Source organism: Onychostruthus taczanowskii, unplaced genomic scaffold, assembly GCF_017590055.1.
Source record: "Onychostruthus taczanowskii isolate IOZ18803 unplaced genomic scaffold, ASM1759005v1 scaffold9, whole genome shotgun sequence".
NCBI lineage: Eukaryota > Metazoa > Chordata > Aves > Passeriformes > Passeridae > Onychostruthus > Onychostruthus taczanowskii.
Window position 1 is genome coordinate 14,115,927 of NW_024506993.1, and position 18,832 is coordinate 14,134,758.

Sequence of the window (18,832 nt, forward strand, 5' to 3'; positions counted from 1 at the left end):
CAGGCCGTGTGCTCAGGGCCGGGACACTCGGCTGGCACCTGCGTGTCCGGGGCCCGAGGGAAGGAAGGGGCCATTCACCGGAGGCTCGGCAGGGATGTGCCGCGGGATGCCGCAGCCCCAGCAGGCTGTAGGACACGGCGTTTGGCTTCAGCAGTGCCCTGGAGGGCGCACGGGCTGGGAGGGGAGAGCCCTCCGCCTTGCTGCAGGGGTCTGGGAGCCCTACATGCACAACCCTGCTGCTCGGCGCAGGGAGGGGCTCCCGGGCTGGAGAGTTGGGCAGCCGGGGAGGCGCTGGGAGGGGTCGGGGAGCAGCCGGGAGCTGTGTGGAGCTCGGGGGGGGCTCGAACCCGTGCCCACCCTGAGGCCGGGCCGTGCCGCCGCCCGTCCGCCAGAGGGCGCACTCCCCGCGGGGCGCTGGCGCGGCCCCGCAGGGACACGCAAACCCTCGGGCTGCCCCGCCCAAGCCCCGCCCACGCTGGAAGCCCCGCCTCCCGCGCTGGTATCGCGGCCCGACACCCCGCCCATCCCGCCGGCCCCGCCCCCAGGCCCCGCGCGCAGCCGCCCCCTGGCGGCGGGGCGGGGCGGCGCCGGGATCGCTCCGGGCCGGCCGCACCGGGAGCCCCGGTGAGAGCGCGGGGGTGCCCGGGGAACCCGCACGGCACCGCGGCGGGGGCGGCTCTGCGGGGATCCGCGGGGCCCGACAGGCAGCGCCGCGCCGATCCGGTCCGGTCCCCCCAGGCTGCGGCCTGCGGGGAGCCGGAGGGCGCCGGCCGGGTCCCGCAGCGCTCCGGCGGTGGGCACGCCCGTGGCGGGGGCTGCACCGGTGCCGGTGCGAGGGGCGCTGCCTGCGGGCAGGCGGGGCCCGGGGCTGCGGCTCCCGGCAGGCAGGCCGGACTGCGGGGCCGCTCGGGGCAGACCCGCACCCTGCGCCGGGCTCGGGCACCGGGAGGGTCGACATCCCGGGCGGAAAGGAGAGGTGACATCCCCGGCCCGTGAGGAGGGCTGGGGGGAACCGGCAGTGCCTGCCAGTGCCGGCAGGGAACGAGCCACGGGAACCGGGAAGAACAGCCAAAAATACCCTGCTGTCTTCTGGGGCGGCTGCCATCAGGGCCCTGGGGCTGGGCGTGGGGCTGGCCGCTCGGGGGAATCACCGGAGCCGTGATTGGAAGTGCAGGTCTGTGTTGGTTACCGGGAGGAGCTGAGGCGCTGCGGGAGCGGGTGTATCCCTCGGGAGCTCTCTGCTGCCAGGGCACCCGGAGCAGCTCCGGCTGCGGCTCAGGTGTCCCCGGGGACGGCCGGGCTGGGACACCCCAGCAGAGGCAGGACATCGTTCTCTTTCACCGCTCCTTTCCCATTTCCTTGTTTCTTGGTGCCCGTGCGTTCAGCTGCAGAGTTTTGGGAAGAAATCTCGGCCTGCGTGGTCCTGCAGGAGGAGGTTCTCCTCGGGACACCCCTCCTGGGGGGAGCAGGTCCGAGGTGAGCGGGCGCCTGTTGGCTGCACTGCCACAGCTGTTTTGCCTTTGGTCCCGTGAGTTGGAGAGGAAGCAATGATACTTATTTTTTCCTGCTGCAGTGCCACACATCCTGCACCCCAGTGGATCAGATGTCTTGAAGCATTTCTGGCCTGAGCTGGTTTTTCAGGTGAGTGGGGTCATGGTGTGAGCTGGTGCCTGGCCCCAGTTTGGGCTCAGCAGGGCTTGGTTTTGCCGTGTATCTGCTTGCCGGGCCAAAGCAGAGCGGAGCCGCCTGCGCTTCCTACCAGGATGTGGCTTTTCTCTTGTAAAGCTGAGTGAACAAGCAGCAGCCTCGGTGAACGACGCTTTGTGGACAAAGTGTGTTTATAACACACAGAGGTAAAGGTGGATTGTTTACTTCAGCGCTCACTTCCAAACCGACCTTCTGTGAAAGTCCCAGGGGAGCATCGCAACCGTTCCCTGTGTGACCAGAGCAGTGTCTCAAGGGAGTATAAAACACAAACAGCTCTTCTGGAATGGTTGGATTGCAACTCCCCAGAGTGGTTGCACTTGGTGGGTGAAAACAAGCAGGAGGCATTCACCAGGCTGCTGTATCCCACAGTCAGCACAAGAGAAAAGATGCCAAACAAAACAGGAAGCCTTTGTTGAAGTTATAAAAACTCTTTTAGTTTAAAAAAAGCTGTCTGAAAGGAATACCAGTAATTCATTGTACCTGAGTATGTTGGAAATGTCTTTTCTAGCTGGATTTTCAGCTTCTTCTGAGCCTGGGTGCTTAAATCTGGATCTGAACTGGTGTGGTCCTCGTTTGGATCATGGCAGGAAGGTCTGGGCTTCTGGATGTATTGATGAAGGGGCTGCCCTGCTTAGAGTGGGCCTCATACCCATAAATGATAAATTATTTTATTATGGTTCCCTGGTTTTTAGCCCAGTGCTGTGTATGTGTTATCTGTTGCATGATTCAGGCCCCTAGGGTGGTTTTTTGGTCTCTCCTGGATGCAAAACTGGATTTGGACAGTTTTGAGGAGATGGAGATGATGCCTCTCTGTCCTCCCTTCAAAACCACCTCATTCCCAAGTGGCACTGAAGCAATATAATTTGTACCTGGTGACCAATTGGAGCAGGCTGATGCAATGTGGCACTAATATACAGGAGGCTTCTGGGGGTTGGGGGGCGTGTTCTACTCTGTTCGACTTCACACATAAGAAGAATTGCAAGAGAGTGCATTTTGCTGCAAATAAATAATTTTAGAAAGCAGTTCTTCGCCCAGGTGGTAGCTTGACTGCCCTTCCTTTTCTTCTGTGCTCTTGCTGCCAGTGCCTCGGGAGCCGTGGCGCACCAGGTGTCCATCATGACCGACTGGGTGCTGCTGGGGCTGATCGCCGCGCTGGTCGTGCTGCTGCTGCTCACCGTCTTCGCTTTCGTTGTCTACTCGGGGCTCTTCACCGAGGTGGTTGTGAGTGCTGGCTCCCCCCCTGTCGGCAGCATGACACTGGCCTACAAGTTCAGGGTGGGCCCCTATGGAGAATCGGGGCAGCTCTTCACGGATGGCTGCAGCATCTCCTCGAAGCTCTGCTCCATCGGTGTCTACTATGACAACCCTCACACGGTAAGGTGTGCCCGGCGAGCCCAGCACGCTCTCGTGCTTCCCAGCTCGGGATGCTCCCTAACTGTGTTTCAGCCACGTGCAGCTCATCCTCTGTAGGTGAGCACTGGGGTTTGCAGGGTCTCCCAGGTCTACAGAGGACCCTGTGTGGGGAAACGCACCCAAAAGCAGATGGGGTTTTGCATAATCCTGATTGAAAGGCGTTGGGCGAGCAAAGCTTGGTATCTTCTGATAGCCTCTGCTGAGCAAGGTAACAGAGCTGGTTATGGAACAGAAACCAGTGTTCACGACCCCAAGGTGAGGCATTCCTTGGCATGTTCCTTGGAAGTGCAGCCCAGGCTCCTTCTGGACTTGCAGCTCTGTGGTTGAAAGCAGATGGTCGCTTCTCAAAAGCTTGGTCTGTTCTCATCCATACTCCTTCTCTCGTTTCTAATGTTCTCATGTGTTTCTGAGCTTCCCTGTTCTTCCATCCCCTGAGAGTTCTTACTGAAACCTCAGGTGCTGTGTGCTGAGAGCTCCTGTCTGATGAAACAGTTGCTCCATGATGCTCCTGGGCTGAGAGGTGAGCAGAAAGCATGCAGCCTGATGGCTGCCAGCCAGAGCTCAGTACTCCATGGGAACAGTTAAAGACAAGGAACAAACAAAAGTGCATCAGAACTTGCTGGGGGTGGTGGAACCTGGCTGCTGATGCTGAATGACTCTGGGGTTTCCAAATATAATGGCATGTGGGCATTTGTCTGGGGCAGACAGCCTGGCTCCCTGGTAATTCTGCTGTAGCTAGTGTGACCGTGGAGGAATCCGTGGGGAGGAGGGACAAAAGAGTGGCCAGCGGCTGTGCATGTGTGCTTGGGCTCATGTGTTGGGGGCTGGTGCAGGGCACAGTGCTTGGGCTGATAGCGCTCACCCAGTGCTTCTGCTCTGGGGCTGTCTGGTCCTGTTTTAGAAACCTTGTTTTGTTACTTGCAAGATGGTTTTCCCAAGGATTGGACCTGCTTTGAGGGAAGAACTTGCCCATGAAAACATAGTGCTGAGTGAGCTGTGACAGGAAGATACTGGAGGTGAGAAAGCACTGAGCTTGGCTGTGCACAGAGGAGCCTGGTGTGTTCAGCCACCTTGTGTCCTTGTATCCTGTGGTGCCCTGACTTGTCTCTACCTACCTGGATCATGGGAGGCAGAGAAGACACTGTGGTGCCTTTTCCTGGCCTGGGAGGGATGATGGCAAGGATGACTTCTCTCCTTAGGATGAGCTGGGCAGAGGCAGGGTTTGAATAGGCAAGCTTGGACACTTGTCTGGAGGAAATGTCATGTTTGGAGCTGGAGCCATGGTGCCCATGTGGTCAGAGTGGCCATTTCATGGCCACTCATTTGTACCCTTGTGTTGAGAGCCTCACCTGGAGCTGAGAATCCTGATGGTTCTGCTTGTTCTGCCGTGGTCTCTGGACACAGAGCAGGCAGTCAGTGCTGTGGGAAGGGCTCAGTGTCCATTCCCAGTGCTGTCCTGCTCCAGGAATATGATGTGCACATGCCTGTGGCTGCCCTGTAGCCTTTCAGCTGACATTGTATCAAGGGCCTTGGCTCTTTGTTTGCAAAAGCCTGGGCTAGCAAAAGCCTGTACTGCTGAGCCTCGTGGATACTGATAAGGATATTTGTGGTAACTCCTGCCCTGTCTGGCACAGGGAATGCTTTTTTTCCCTGGTAGCACCAGGTGAGGCTAGGAAAGAGTAACTCTGACCTGACCCTGAAAATTTGGGCTGCCAATGCACGGTCAAACTGCCTCCCCTTCCAGGTCTTGTCTTTTTTTTCTCCTCTTCCTGCATGTTCTGCATCTCTGCCTTCACCCTGTGGCTGGAGAAGGCAGTGGGGCTGCAGGCCCAGTCTCTGGTGGCCATCCAGGTTTTTGGAAGCCAACTGTTTTTCCTTGTGCAAGAGTCCAACCTGCCCTGCAAGGCTTGGCAGGCAGCCCCACGGACCTTGCCCTTCTCTGGAACAGCTGCCTTTGCTCATGGCACTGAGCAGGTGACACTGGCCTGAGCCTTCTGTCTCTGTAGCCACTGTGGTGGCTGGGGCACAGGGGGCTGTGCAGGATACAGCTGCAGTGCCTGCAGCTCTGCATTGTGGCAGGAGCCTTGCCTGCCATCCATGAGCACAGTGTCAGACCTGGTCTGCTGGAGCAGCTGGGGTGCTGGTGGGACCTTCCAGGTGCTGGTCTCTGGCTCCTGAAGCAGTCCCCACAGAGATCCACATCTCACCAACAGACATGTCAGGCCAGGCTGGGTGCTGGGAGTATGTTTGGACAGATGGTTCTCTTGCCTCTGGGCAGGTGAAGAAAGGGCCAGCTGTGGCCTGGTCTCTTGGCTGGAGGCTGCAGTGCTTGTACCTGATGTGCTGGCTCAGGTGCAGAGCACCCCAGTGTCCCATGGAGCTCCCTGTGTGCTTGTATCCACTGAGCCTTGATGGCCTGGGAGGTGGTGTGCACTGCTGGCTCCTCATTCCTGGAGGTTCCACGGGGTGGGATTGGTCACCCAGGCTGCCTTTCCCCTGGGAGGAAGAGATGATTTCCTCCTCTTCCTCCTCATTCTCAGTGCTCTCCTGACCTCGGTGAAGCACCCTCTGGCAGAGCTGGCCCGCCCAGAGTTGGCCACTTGCCACGGATGTTGACTTGTCTCTAAAAATAGACCTTTGTCATCAGGCAGCAGAATGTGCTGGCTAAATCCTGCGTCCTGCTGTGTTGGGGGTGGAGCACTGGAGGGCTCTGGCCAGACAGCCACCCCCAGCCATGGCTCCTGGGGAGTTTAGTGCCCCTGACACTGGCACAGGGAGGGGCTGGTGGCCAGCAAGTGCCATGTGGTAATTACTGTGCTGGTGGACTCATGGTCAAAGGAATCTCAGGCTAGGAGAAAGGATGGGAATGCTGAGCTGGAGAGCAGCACCATATGCTGCTCTTGGCTGGGAGTGGGGCTGGGGGAGCCCCCTGGCCTGGAGCATGTGGGCTGCCTCAGGGTCATGCCAGCCCTCAGGGCAGCCACTGTCACCAGTGTCCCTGGGGCTCCCTGCTGACTCCTGGCTCTCCCAGCATTCACACAAGGATGCTCCCTGAGTGCTGCCAAAACCCTGCCAGCAATGTTTTTTGTGTTTTAATGGACGAGATTAATATTAATTTCAACTGCTTTTTTCTTTTTATTTAATATTTAGCAGCCCAGAGGACTTCTCCCTCCTTTTCCCACCCCTGTCAGGAACAGAAATAACTCCTCAGCAAGATCTGGATGTGGCGGGTGGGTTTGTGCTCAGCTCCAGCCAAGCTCCTGCTCACATATAGCTGTGGGCACATGCCAGGGACTTTTGCCTGTAGTCCATGTGCTCAGCCACAAGCCCGTGCCCAAGTGTTGGATGGATAAGACCAAAATGCTCTGTGAATGCAGAAATAGGTTTTGTTCCAACTGGCAAAGCACTAATTTCCAGAACTTCTCTGTCAGGATGCTTGAAGGACCAGAGGCTTTGATCAGCACCTGTCTACCGGAATAGACAAATCTGTTAGGGAAAGTCTGGTTTTAAGTGGAGCTTTTCCTTTTCCTTTTCCTTTTCCTTTTCCTTTTCCTTTTCCCTTCCCTTCCCTTCCTTTCCAGGAAGGCAAATCTGCTTTGTTTCTACCCGTGGAAAGATGTCTGTGGAGCTACATGCTGTGAAGAGGAAAGGTAAAAGGAGGAGGGAGGAAGCAAACATGCCTGGCCGTGCATTGTTGCCCACTCCAGCAGCTCCGGTCCCTCCAACATTTGCTCCAGGGCTGGGATTGAGCTGTCTTTGCTCAGGACATAAATGGAGATTGAATGTTTAAAGGAATTTAATCTAGATTTCCATATCTACTTGTTTCATCTGGCTCTTTTCCCAGGGATGCCATTTATGGCTGCCTCTTGCTGTCTTTGGGGTGGATCTGCTTCTCCTTTCCTGCCCGGAGTGGTGATGGATGCTGGGCACAGCCCTGTCTGCAGCTCCCTCTTGCAGCGCAGGAGGGCAAGAGCGAGCCGTGAGACGTGTCCCCAGCCTGATGGATGCTGCTCCACAGGCTGCTTTCCTCCTTCCATTTACACCTGGTTGTGTTCCCTCTCTGGAATGGTCCTGTCCTGCGACATCAGAAGGTGTTTAAGGGAAAGGCAGGGCAAGGAGTGCAGAGAGGGTGATTACACTGCAGGAGGAAGCATTGGTGGGCTTTAGTATAGCAAAGGGATGAGAGCAGGGAGCACAGATCCCCTTATGGTGTTGCATGGGGATGGGAACTGGTAAAATGCTGACCTTGGTGCATCCTCTCTCTGCTTCACGTCGTCCCTGTGAGAGTTTTGTGACACCTTTGTGCCCTTAGGTTACATCAGGGAAAGTGGCTAGGTTGTCCAGCCCCCTCCCACGTTCCCACCCAGGGCTGTGAGTAAGCTTGAACTCAAGTGGTGGGATTCTGTTGAAAACTAGAAATGAAAGTTGTGGCCTGGGTCAGCTTTGCTGTGGAGATGGCTGCAGTCCTGTGGGCCATCACTGTGCTGGTGGCAGGGCTTTGAGCACTGCCCTTGCTGGGTTGAGAGCCCTGCATCCCTGTCTTAATGGGAGGCATCTTCAAATCTGTAAAGAGAGCATGCTTTAGGTTTTATATGTTGTTGGGGTACAGGATAGAAGTGAATATGTTTTTCTTAGTGTTACTACAAACAGCTGGGTGACTGCATGCAGGTCTTACCTGCCTCAGTTTCCCCACCCCAAAACTGCCATACTGGGTGTGTCTACTTTGGAAGGACCTGGGAGCCTCTGGATTTCTCTCCAGCTTAGTGCCCGTGGCCCATGGTGGTTGGTGGCATGTGCACATGGCTGCCAGGGGAATTCGTCAGGAGTGGGGTGGAGGTAAAGTGGGCAAGCTGTGATCTCATCTCTAAGCGCCCTCCCTGAGCTGCAGGGGTGTCCTGCGGAACGGGATGGCTGTGACCCGTTGTTGACAGAAAGGTGTCTGATGTAGGATCAGGACAGACACTTCCTGCAGTGACTGTCACCTGGGACAGGTTTGAGTGAGCAGCTTGGTGGGGTTTAGCTCTTCTCTGCTGCATGTCCCTCTGCCCTCCAAGGAGAGGAGCAGCACCTTCCCCACTGGGCTGTGCAGTTAGGCTGGGAGGAGTGTAGATGATTTAGGCCTGGATCAGCCTGTGTTATGACTGGGCGCCTGCTTTGGTGTGCCCGATCATGCTGGGCCATTGCTTTTACTGGTGTATGGTCATCTCCTGCCTCCAACCTCAGCAAGCTGAGGTTTTGGCCAGTTTCAAGCCTCTGTTGTCTTCTGACACTGTCTGTCTGTCCCCTTCTATCAGGTGTCTCCAGAGAAGTGCCGCTTCGCCATAGGCCGCATCCTGAGCGAGGGAGATGCGAAGCCGTCGGAAGAGCAGATCAAACGGTTCCAGAAGTATGGCTTTAAGATCTTCAGCTTCCCTGCTCCCAGCCACGTGGTCATGGCGACCTTCCCGTTCACCACACCATTGTCCATCCATCTGGCAGTCAACCGTGTCCACCCGGCCCTTGACACTTACATCAAGGTAAGCGAGTGTGGCGTGAGGAGCGTTGGATGAGCTCAGTGGGCTGTCAGAGGCTTCTCTTCCTGACAGCTGATGGGGCTGCTCTGACGTGCCATGTCTTGATAGTTTCCCTTGGGCACTACCATCAAGATCTCCTCCTTTTGCAATCTGGCAGGTAGTTCCCCAGCAGGGATGTCCTTCCATTCCCTCGGTAGGCACAGGAGTGTCTTTTCTGCTGTTTTGTGTTTATGAGAAACAAGTTCTCATCTAATAACTTGCTGGTTTTCTTCTTAACACAGAGATAAAAGTTGATTTTCCCCTTGAGTCTCTTTCTTGTTGTTAGGATCTGGCAGGTATGTGCCTTTCGGTGTAATGCTTCCTGCTATTGAACTTCTGTTTTGAGTGCCAGCCTCACTGGTAGGGCAGCTGTCTTCTTCTGGAACAGGAGGAAAAGTTAGAAACTTTCTGGCCTGTGGGCTTATGAAAACTTTCTTTCAAGCAATACATTGAAATTTGTGGGTCTTGGCCCTGGCTGGGCAGCTGGCTGCTGTAGGCTGTGTTTGTCCTTGCCCCAAGTGGCCATCCCTGCTGCTTGTGGTCCTTTTGAAGCCAGCTCTGCTGCCTTGCTCTGGCTGCCAGAGCAGCTCTGGCAAGGGTGTTCCCAAGCAGCACATCTGACACAGACACCTCCAGATGCAGCTTTCCAGAGAGCAAGGAAGGTCCTGGCTAGCTGGATGATGGAGGGAAGGGACTGTCCTTCCCAGTGGGGGAGGATGCTGTGGAGGGGCCGGTGCTCAGCCCTTGGCTTATCTGACTGTCGAGTTCTGACGCTTTCGTTTGTTCGTGTTGAAACACACTATTTATAAACTTGCTTTTCCTGGCGAAACTCCCAGCCTTGTGGGGGAACCGTGTGAATCCCTCCAGCCTGCGCTGAGCTGCAGGATGGCTGCCTGGGTGCCAGTCCTGGAACTTCAGCCGGGGGCTCTTTGCCGACCCTCTTGTCCACCCCAGCCACAAGGAGCTGCCCGCTGTTGCTGGTGGAAGATGCATTAGTGCAGGCAGTAGGTGACACCACCACTGCTCCTTGCCTCGATTCTGGAAAGCAGAACCAGTTCCCTGTTCTCATCCTCTCGCTCCATCTCCTCCTGGAGCTGTGCCCGTTTCGTTGTGGGGGATCAGGCAGTGCTGCCAGCCCTGTGGCGGACGCGCGGGCGTGCAGGGAGGGGGCTGGCGCGGGCGGGAGCGTCAGGTTGGCCGCGGGAGTGCTCGGAGACACCGGGCTGACGCTGCCTGAGCTGGGGAAAGGTCCCGGCAGCGCATCTGTCACATGCGAGATGGAGCTGCTAGAGCTGAAAAGGGAACCACGGGCTGTTCTGGGAGCACCTGTTTAACGGGAGCGGTGGATTTCGATTTACAATAACTGAAGTCATACGGAAACAGACACCCACAGGCACTTGCAGAGGGAGGGGACACATTTTGATCTTGCCCCAGTCCCAGCAGCACGTGGGCCAGGGTGCCTGTGTCTGTCCGAATGTCCTGCAGGAGAACGGGACCCCGGCCTGTCTGGACACAGGCAGGAAGACCGTGGGTTTGCCATGCCGGGAGGGGCAGAGGGGAGTGGGTGCTGCTGCTCCCTGCACACTGCACCGTGGGGATGCCCTGCCTTTCTCCAGTGTGGCACAGGGGACTCGGGAGGCCATTGGCAGCCGTGCCAGCAGCATCCCTGCTGCTTCTGTGTCATTGCCACTTCTCCCTCGGCCTGGACTGTCTGCACCCCTGGGGCTGTGCTGGCACTTCCTGGGATGGGGAGGGAAGGGGGAAACTTTCGTGGAAACAGGTGACCTGTGCCCGCTTGGTGGTGGGAATGGGGGTTGCCATGGAGACAGCTTCTCCAAATAGCATCCTTCATCCCACCCCCGGAGCCCAACTCCCTTAAGCAACCCGAGAGAGCAGCGAGACAGATTTGCTTTATTTGTTTATTTATTTCCTGTGTGCCTGCTTTGGGAAAGGTGCTGTTAATGAGAGCTAGGGGTCAGGCCTGCCAAGAGCAGGTCACCCATGGCTCTCCCATCTCAGGAGGTCAGAAAGCAAAAGCCATGAGGCATGAAAGCGGACTCAGTGACAGGGATGAAATGCTGGCTCCCATCGAGAGAGGGAATTAGCTGAAGTGGAGGGAGGATGACATGGCTGCCTAGTCCTAGAAAGAAGGTGTGGGAGAGCTGGGGATGGAGAGGGAGCTGAAGGAGGCAGCAAGAAAGTTGCAAGGTGGGAAGGGAGGGTGGAGAAAGCTTTGGAGATGCTAAAAAATAGAAAGAGGAATGGGAGGAGAAGGGGACTGGAGGTATGTAGGGCAAAGGAGCTGAGGGTTTGGGGTCCAGCTGAGGGAACAGGGCAGTGAGAGGTGGGGGGGAAGTCTGGGCCAGAGTTGAAAGAAGCCTTACCACAGATGGCACTCCAGCAGCCTTCCCATGGCATCCCCTGAGGTTAACTTGACATCTAGTCCCAAAGGCTGGTAAATGAGATGTGTGGCTCCCTATGGGCTTGCTGGTGCTGTGCAGAAGTTACCAGGAATGTTTGTGGCTTGTGTTTCCCAAGCAGTGGGGGTGCAGTAGTGCTGGCATTTGGCAGTCTGAACTTTGTGTTTCCCAGTCTGCTCTGGCTTTGGAGGGACAGGAAAAGTTTAAAACAAATTTATAACAGGAATTAAAAAAGAGCATAGGGTGACAGTCTCCTTTCATTCAGGGTGGAAGGGAGGTGAGCTGGCATGGAGCAGGAGGTCTCATGTCCAGGCTGTCTTTGCAGCGTGCATCTTTGTCCCCCTGGCTCTTGTGAGCACAGGAGCTGGCATTTCTGTGAGACTTTTGGTGCAGGCCTGGCTTTTGGGAGCTGTGGGGAAATGTCTGCAGCCATCCTTGACAGGTAAGAGGACATCCTTCCCCTGGGATGGCAGTGACTTACTGGCTAGAATCGCTTTCTGAGGAGCCCAGGAGGGGCTGCTGGCTCATTACTCTGAACATGGGTTATTTTAGGCATAGGCTGGGGTTATTTAATGTCCCTTAAAAGCATTTCCTCCCTAATAACCTCTGATGTTGCTTCTCTCTCCCTCCAGGCAGGTATGCCCTGCTTTCCTGGGATGTGCACTCCTGGCCCACAACACAGCTGCCTGTCAGACCAGGCACTCCCAACTCCTGGGAGCAAAGGAGAAAGGGTCCCCACCAGAGAAGAGCTTTCTGACAGCTCTGGGAGCAAGTTATTCCCCTGTAACCTCCTGCCATTTCAAGGAGTATTTCTTCTGCTTTAGGTACAATGAGCTCTCTGTGGTGGGCTGTGTCACTGCATTTCTCTGCATCCATTCTGGCACCTAGTGGGCACTGCCAGGTGGGTGGGCTTGGACCTCCTGGCTGTTGGTCTCCTCTGGCAGCTGGAGAGGTGGCTAACTGCATCCAAGGCAGAGCTGGCAGGTGTCTCCCACTACCCCTAGCACAGCCCTAGAAGTGCCTGCTTCAACATGGCCTCTTTTTGTGTTTTTTTTTCTTTGGGGTCAGTTTTGTGGTCTTCAACCAAGGCAGATGTGGAAGTGAATGCCAGTATCATCCTAACTGCCTTGCACCCTCCAGAGCACCATTGACTGACCTCAAACTCTGACTCTGCCTAACTTGGAAAACTGGGGTTTCATCTCTTTAGATGGTCTTATAAAGGTATCCTCAAACTTCAGTAAACTCACAGCTTTTTTGCTTCCCCTGGACTCTGTAATCACAAGTTTCCCACATCCATGGGCTTGTGAATCACTCCTTCACAATGCAGATCTCAGGCAAGAATGGTTGGCATGGACTCTGTGATGGCAGGAAATATTTGGGAGCTGTCAGGTTGGCTCCTGCCTGACAGAGGCTGTCATGTTCCTCCACACCTCAGCTCCCCATAAAAGGAGCTCCACAAGGTGCTGGAAATACGTGGCTTGTTCCTGTTTACAGCCAGGGAAATGTGTTATTCCTTGGACCATTAGCTTGGAGCAAGCTTTGCTCCCCTTGTCAGCTATGACAGTTTAGGATGCAGTCACCTCTTGCCTCTCTCTTTGCTAATCTAAATACAAAAAGCTTTTAAAGTTCCCACATTTTCTAATGTTTTCCGTATTTTCTGACCTTAATTTCTGGTTTCTTTTTTCAGCTTAGAAAGTTCTGTGACTTGTCAGTAGCTCAAACAGATGCTTTATTTCAGCAATGGTCCTATTGCTGTAGCACATGAATCTCTGGTGGAGATCTTGTCCCCTGCCACAGACCCCCAGTCCTGGGTTTGATCTGAGCCAGCAAATAGCAATTTCAAGCACGCGTCCCTGCCCTTTGATGGAGTTGTAGTTTCTCAGTTAAAGATGGGAAACAATGCCAAGTCCTGTGTCTCCTCTGAGCTTGATTGAATGGCACCAGTGTTGGTTTGTTTATCAGTCAAGCCCGCCCTCCCCACTAAAACAAATCCTGTTTGCCGACAGGATCTGACAGCTGTAAACGAATGTTGGTTGGCATTAATTATGCTGATCTCCTTTGCTTCCTGGTGATCTGGCCCAGTTGCAGCCATCCGTGTATTTTGTCTTGGCTGTCTTTGCCTGGGCAGTCTGTGCTTGTTCAAGTCAGTTATTTACCCATTGAATGTTGGCAGGTACAGGCTGCTGTGTCTCCTGGGTCTTTTTAGCATCTCCAGCAGGCCAGAGATCACCCTTTGACATGTGGACAGCTTGTCAGCGAGGACTTGAGCATGTTGAAATGTGTGTTATCTGGGCCTGCGAGCCATGTGTTTTATCTTGTCATGGAAGAACAAACATTTCACCCACATCCTCTGCCCGTGTCGTCTGACTTTGTCCTAATTTCATTGCAGAAATACTCAGTGAACACTCCTCCCTTCTCACTGGTGCTGCTGAGGTTTCCCCTGGCTGACCTATGCAGGATCTGTGCCATCCTTCAGACACTTCTCCCCTGCCTAGTGCCCCAAACAGCTCCCTGACATGGATGCTTCTGTCTGGGGGGAGCTGGGAGCCTAAGTGGTCCTTTATGGCAGCTGAGCCTCAGCACCCTTGTGAGGCTGCACCTCATCTTTCCCCTCTGGCTCACCTGACCATGCTGCTGAGCCTTTGCTCAGATCTGCTGAAAATCCTTTTCTCCCAGCTGTTTTAAAGGAAGGTCTGTGGAGCTGTGTTCCCAGGGTGGTTTGTGCTTTAAAGGCCATCCTTTTGCTTGGCTGTGTTGGGAGGCTGGGGTTGGGGGTTGGGAACTGATAAAACATTTACAAAAAGGGCTCAATTATTAGGATGCTTTTCCACTTAAATTCTTTCCCCTGGATGATTTAGTTTATTTATTTCGGTCTCTGTGCATGAAGCATTTTTAAATGCCAGCTTGTCGTGTGTGAGCAGCTCAGGCTTCGGTCTGCACGTGCATGGGAGCTGATCACAGTGGCAGCTTCAGCCAATCAACTGCTGCCTGAATTTTCCTCCAGAGGTCTAGGAATTACTGACAGATGCTCAGTCCTGTGTTCTCCAACCACAGCTTCATTTGTCCTCATGAACTCCTTGGCTTCTCCTGCAAGCCCTGGGGGCCAGAGGCTGAAGACTACTGCCCAAGGTGGAGCCCTTGCTGAGCCAGGCCACTCAAAGCCATATATCCATCCATCTCTCTAGAGAGAAGGAGGAGCAGGATACCTTCATCCAGAACTTATCACCTCTAATCTGTGACTTTGCTGCCCTCAGTGTCTCATCATGTGGGTCTGGGAAGACTCATCCAGTTGTCGTTCCTCTTTGCATCAGTGAGTTACCCTGCAGAATATGCCAGTGGCTTTCTGGGAAATGGAGCCCTCGATCCTTCTCCTGCCTTTTTCCCATGCCCCAGTGTGACTGTGGGAATCTATTTGCTTAAAGAGGGTCCTGGGGTTAGGGATGGTGGCTCAGCTGCGTGGCTGGTAGGAATAACCTTCAGTTTAAGCCCATGTGCTCATGGGTGTAGGTGTTTAGGGTTTCCAGGAAGACAGGAGGTTACCTGACACTGCTGGGAAGTGATCCTCACACATCAAATAATAATGGGGGAAAAAAATCCTAGAGAGTCATAGAGGATTTGATGTGTCCATCTTCTGTTGATGTCAGGGATGAGACTAGAGCTGACAGTGTGACAGGCTGCTTGGCCATGGGCTGTCAGATGTTTGGAGTAAGGTTACAGGCTCCAGGGAAACTGTTTTGGGAGCCCTTGCATGATCCTAAGCTGGGCTGTAGGTCATGTCACATGTGGCTTGTGCACTATTCATGGACCATTCTTGGTTGTCCACCAGCCTGGTTATGTTGAGGACAAGGACCAGAGTGGCTTGGTGGGCAGTGCTGGAGAACGCCCTTGGCTGGTGTGTGCTCTCTGCCAGGAGCCAGTGAAGCTCTGGATCTCAGGCTGGGCAGGAGGAGCAGGTGAGGGCTGAGCACTGTGATGCTCGAGGCTGTGCGAAAGGTGACATGCGAGGGCAGGGAGCAGAGAGGGACCCCGGGGCGTCTGTGCCTTTGTGGGCACGTTCATCTCTCGCCGACCTGCACTGACAGCTGGTTTTCAGTGGGCTCTCTGCAGCAAGGCTGCCTGCTCTCTGCTGGTTGGCACCCCCCAGCTGCATGTCACATCACATCACTTTGTGCGTTCGCAGACTTTTAGCTATTAAATATTTTTAGCGACAAAACCATCCAAAGATGTTTCAGTCCTGCGAGCGTGAGTGACCTCGCCTTCGGCGTGGAGCGGGCAGGGGAGGGCAGGATGCCCACGAGGTCAGGCTGGGGGCTGAGCCGGGTGGAAGGGGAATTGGTGGGCAGTGTTGTGTAGGGGCCTTTTCCGGGGTGGGTTGTGCAGTGGAACAGGTCTGTTTAACCTGTGTCTGCAGGGAACGCGCTCCTCCTGCGCCGCTAATGGAACATATGGGGACCCGGGGCTCTGCGTCACGGCTCCTGCCACTCGCAGCAGGCAGCCCCACTGTCCCTTTCCCCAGAGGAATGTGGCAGCCCCAGGCCACTGCTCATCTGCTGTCACCTTCTCCCGGTCCTTGCGGGCAGGCTGTGAATTAACACTGGCCATGTTTCATGTTCGGTGCTGCCTGTGCCAGGCGCGTCGGAGTGCACCAGTCAGGGTGTGCTGGTTTCCCAGCCTGTGCTGGTGCCATTCCTGCTGCTCTTCTGCCTGTGTCTACACACACCTTTCCTCTGCAAGCAAACTGTTCAGCTTCTATTTTGGCTCTGCTATTCAGCTCTTGCCCAGGAGCAGGTGGGAAGCTGCAGCTCTGACAGCATTGCCGCTTTGAGCAGGAAAGGTTTGCTGACCAGCTTTGAGTTTTGGTGGTTACAGACTCCTTCCCTGCTTCTGCAGCTTGTGGCATGTGTGAAAGCACCCAGGTTTTCCTCAACTTTTTGTTGACTCTGTGCAAGAGCCTAGCACCAGTCTCCCCCCTAGCACCAGGCAGGGGAGTCCTAATTCTAGGGAAGCAACTGGTGTGGGATGCAGGCTCCTGCCATGATCACAGAATGGGAGCAGACCAGGTTGGAAGGGGCCTGCAAAGAGAGTCTGGTACAGCCTTTTATGGGAGCGTGGTTATGTGGCACACAACTGAATCTTGAAAGCCTCTGGCTATGGGGCCTTCACCAAATTCCTGTGGAGGCTTTTTCTGCTGGCAGATCAGCTCCAGGTCTCTGCCACAATGGGTGCTTTCGTGTGACATCCAGCATTTTGACCCTATTGCTATCGCAGCTCCTTTTCAGGAACATTTCCCAAGGCAGTTCCTGGAAGAAGAGTGAATTTCAACTGCCTGCCCTCCCATGCATGCCAAACTGTGTGGGCATCCCTGATGGCCTGACAGCCAAAAGCTTGGATTGGTGCTGGCTGTCAGTCAGTGGTCCTGTTTGGAGGCATTTTGGTCCCAGGGGGGAGTAGGAAGCCACCTCACCTTCCTGAGCAGCTGCTTTGGGAAGTTGGGAGAGCAGCCTTGTAATGACTTGCTCAACCTTGCAAAATTCTCGCAGAGGTGAATCTTCTCAGACAAAAGATTTGCTTCCCCTCTGCAGTGAGGATTAATGATCACGGGAGAGGCTGGAGATATTTCATACGGCTGTCCAAGGAAGAGAAAGAACTGAAATGGTTTGCCTTGGGCAAGGGGGGAGAGCAAAATACTACAGTGCTTTTCTGTCAGATCTCTTTATCGACTTGATCTGTACGTATGCTCTCCCCAGATGTATTTATAGAAAATCCCAGAGGATGCAGTCGGTTCAAAAGGTTTTCTTTGTCAGACATTGGAGACATGTCCAGCTCTTTCCAGCAGCGACAGTGTCCTGAACCTTGGGGTCTTCCCTTCTTGACAGCTAGTCAATTAATTCAAGGATGAGATTGATCTGCCTCTCTGCAATTATTTTAGCTGAGTGCTAATGAGTTTTGTCTGGACAGGTTCTTCTCCATAGCCCTTTGAGCCAGACCTTGCCAGCTGTGCCAGGCTTAAGAAATAGCAAAATGAACCCGATCAAATGTGAAACAGCTTCATAGAAATATTGCTCTTTTCCAACAAATGCTGTTGGCCCAGTTTCCGTGGCTGTGAAGCTCCCACTTTGAAACCTGTGGAGCAGGCAGATAATACACTTGAAAGCAGTGGCATTTTTACCTCCAGAAAAGGGACCATTGTGCTATGACTAACTTGCACTTTTTCAATTCTAGTTAGGTATAAAACGGTAGGAAAGGCCCCGCTTTGGGGAGGGCAGGAGAGTGAAAACATTTCTCTTCTGCATTGAGTCAAAATATGGATGGATGAGTTGTGAGGTTGGGTGGTGATCAGATCACAGGGATGAAAGAACAAAATCAGTTCTTCCTCCTCCTCCTCCTGCCTAGAGCATGTGTGCCATAGGCAAGGCACAGCTTTGGGGCTGCACTGGAGCTGCACTGGTGGACACCAGTGAGGTGGGCGAGCCCAGCTGTTTGCTCTGAAGCAAAGGGCCACACTGGAAGTCCCTCAGGGTCTCTTTGTTTGACAGGGAGATATATACACACACAACTCTGTCAGCTCTGCCTGCCTGCAGCAGCTGCTGCCCTGTGGATGCTGTGTGAATTGATGCTGCTGTGTGCTGGTGGCCCTGGGCAGAGGCAGCAGGCTGAGGTGTCCAGAATGGCCACTCCTCATGACAGTGACAGGTGTGGTGTTCTGTGGAGCTGCTCACATCTTGGGGAGGCCTTCATGGGCCCAGGATGTGCTTTTCCTCTCTCTGTGCTGTTGCCTCATGGCTGTCACTCTGCCTGGACCCACAGGGACTCACAGCCCTTGGGGAGTGGATGCAGGGTGTGGAGGGGTGCAGTGGTTCAGTGCAGACCTACACGCAGCCGGTATATCCCATCCTGCTTTGAGGAGCAAACACCCACTGCCTGTTTATTGTCAGGACAACTTGGATTGTCCCGATAGGCTCCCAAATCCTGGCCCTCTGAACTCTTCAGGATTTGCCACGACTGGTTCATCTTCATGGTATCCAGCTGCCTCAGCTGTTGAGGGCTCCAGGGCAGCTTGCAGACTGGTCTGTGAGCTCCTTGAAAGAGGAAGGTTGAGCTATGCTTAATTTTTTTTATGCTTAATTATTGGCTTGCAGGCTATTGGAGAGTGCCTGTGAGCCCTCAGTGCTAGGACTCCTTTTGTGTCTTTTCCAGCATGTGGCAGTTTATTTCAGCCTCTGCTTCAGCCATACCAGGGAAAATCAGAGCCTGTAATAGAAATGTTGGCAGTTTCTAACACCACCACTCATGCCTGGGGCTGGAAGGGATTACTCCAGCTCAGAACTGCCCTGAGGCAGCTGATAGAGGTCTGCAGCAGGGCAGGATGTCCAAGCTTCCTGGGCTGCTTTCCGTGCTCCATCCCAAGTGAGCAACAAGTCACGGCAGTTGTCTTCACCTTCATGGCCGTTGTGCTGGGTGGGTCACCTGGCACTTCTCCGATTGCATGGGAACGAGGAAAGGTATTTGTTCCCCTGCTGTCAGACCACAGGGGGCAGAGGGACCAGTCTACCTGGGGAGCACAAGCCAGTGCTTGTCCTCTGTCACCCTTGAGCCGATTTCTCTCAGGATCTGGTGCAGTGCCCAGAGCTGGTAAGAGATGGAAGGTGCCCGTTACCTTCAAGAGTGCACCAGCACCTGATGGTGCCTTTAGTCCAACCCATTTCTTTGTCCCCAGCCCACCCAACATTCACCTTCTTG

At 54.6% G+C, this 18,832-nt stretch overlaps 1 protein-coding gene across 3 annotated transcripts in view; it reads left to right on the plus strand.

The window, feature by feature from the left end:
• The first annotated feature begins 527 nt into the window (after positions 1-527).
• Positions 528-18,832, plus strand: part of TEX264 (testis expressed 264, ER-phagy receptor) — a 39,132-nt gene continuing 20,827 nt past the window's right edge. Inside the window, exons 1-4 of one of the 3 annotated variants that reach the window (XM_041426010.1) lie at positions 528-624; positions 1,574-1,641; positions 2,790-3,081; positions 8,415-8,636. In XM_041426010.1, coding sequence (XP_041281944.1) covers positions 2,824-3,081; positions 8,415-8,636 — 480 coding nt within the window. In that variant the 5' untranslated portion in view covers positions 528-624; positions 1,574-1,641; positions 2,790-2,823. Of the gene's footprint in view, positions 625-1,039; positions 1,175-1,335; positions 1,477-1,573; positions 1,642-2,789; positions 3,082-8,414; positions 8,637-18,832 lie in introns of those variants that run through there. The other 2 variants (XM_041426012.1, XM_041426011.1) reach the window with 2 other exon arrangements.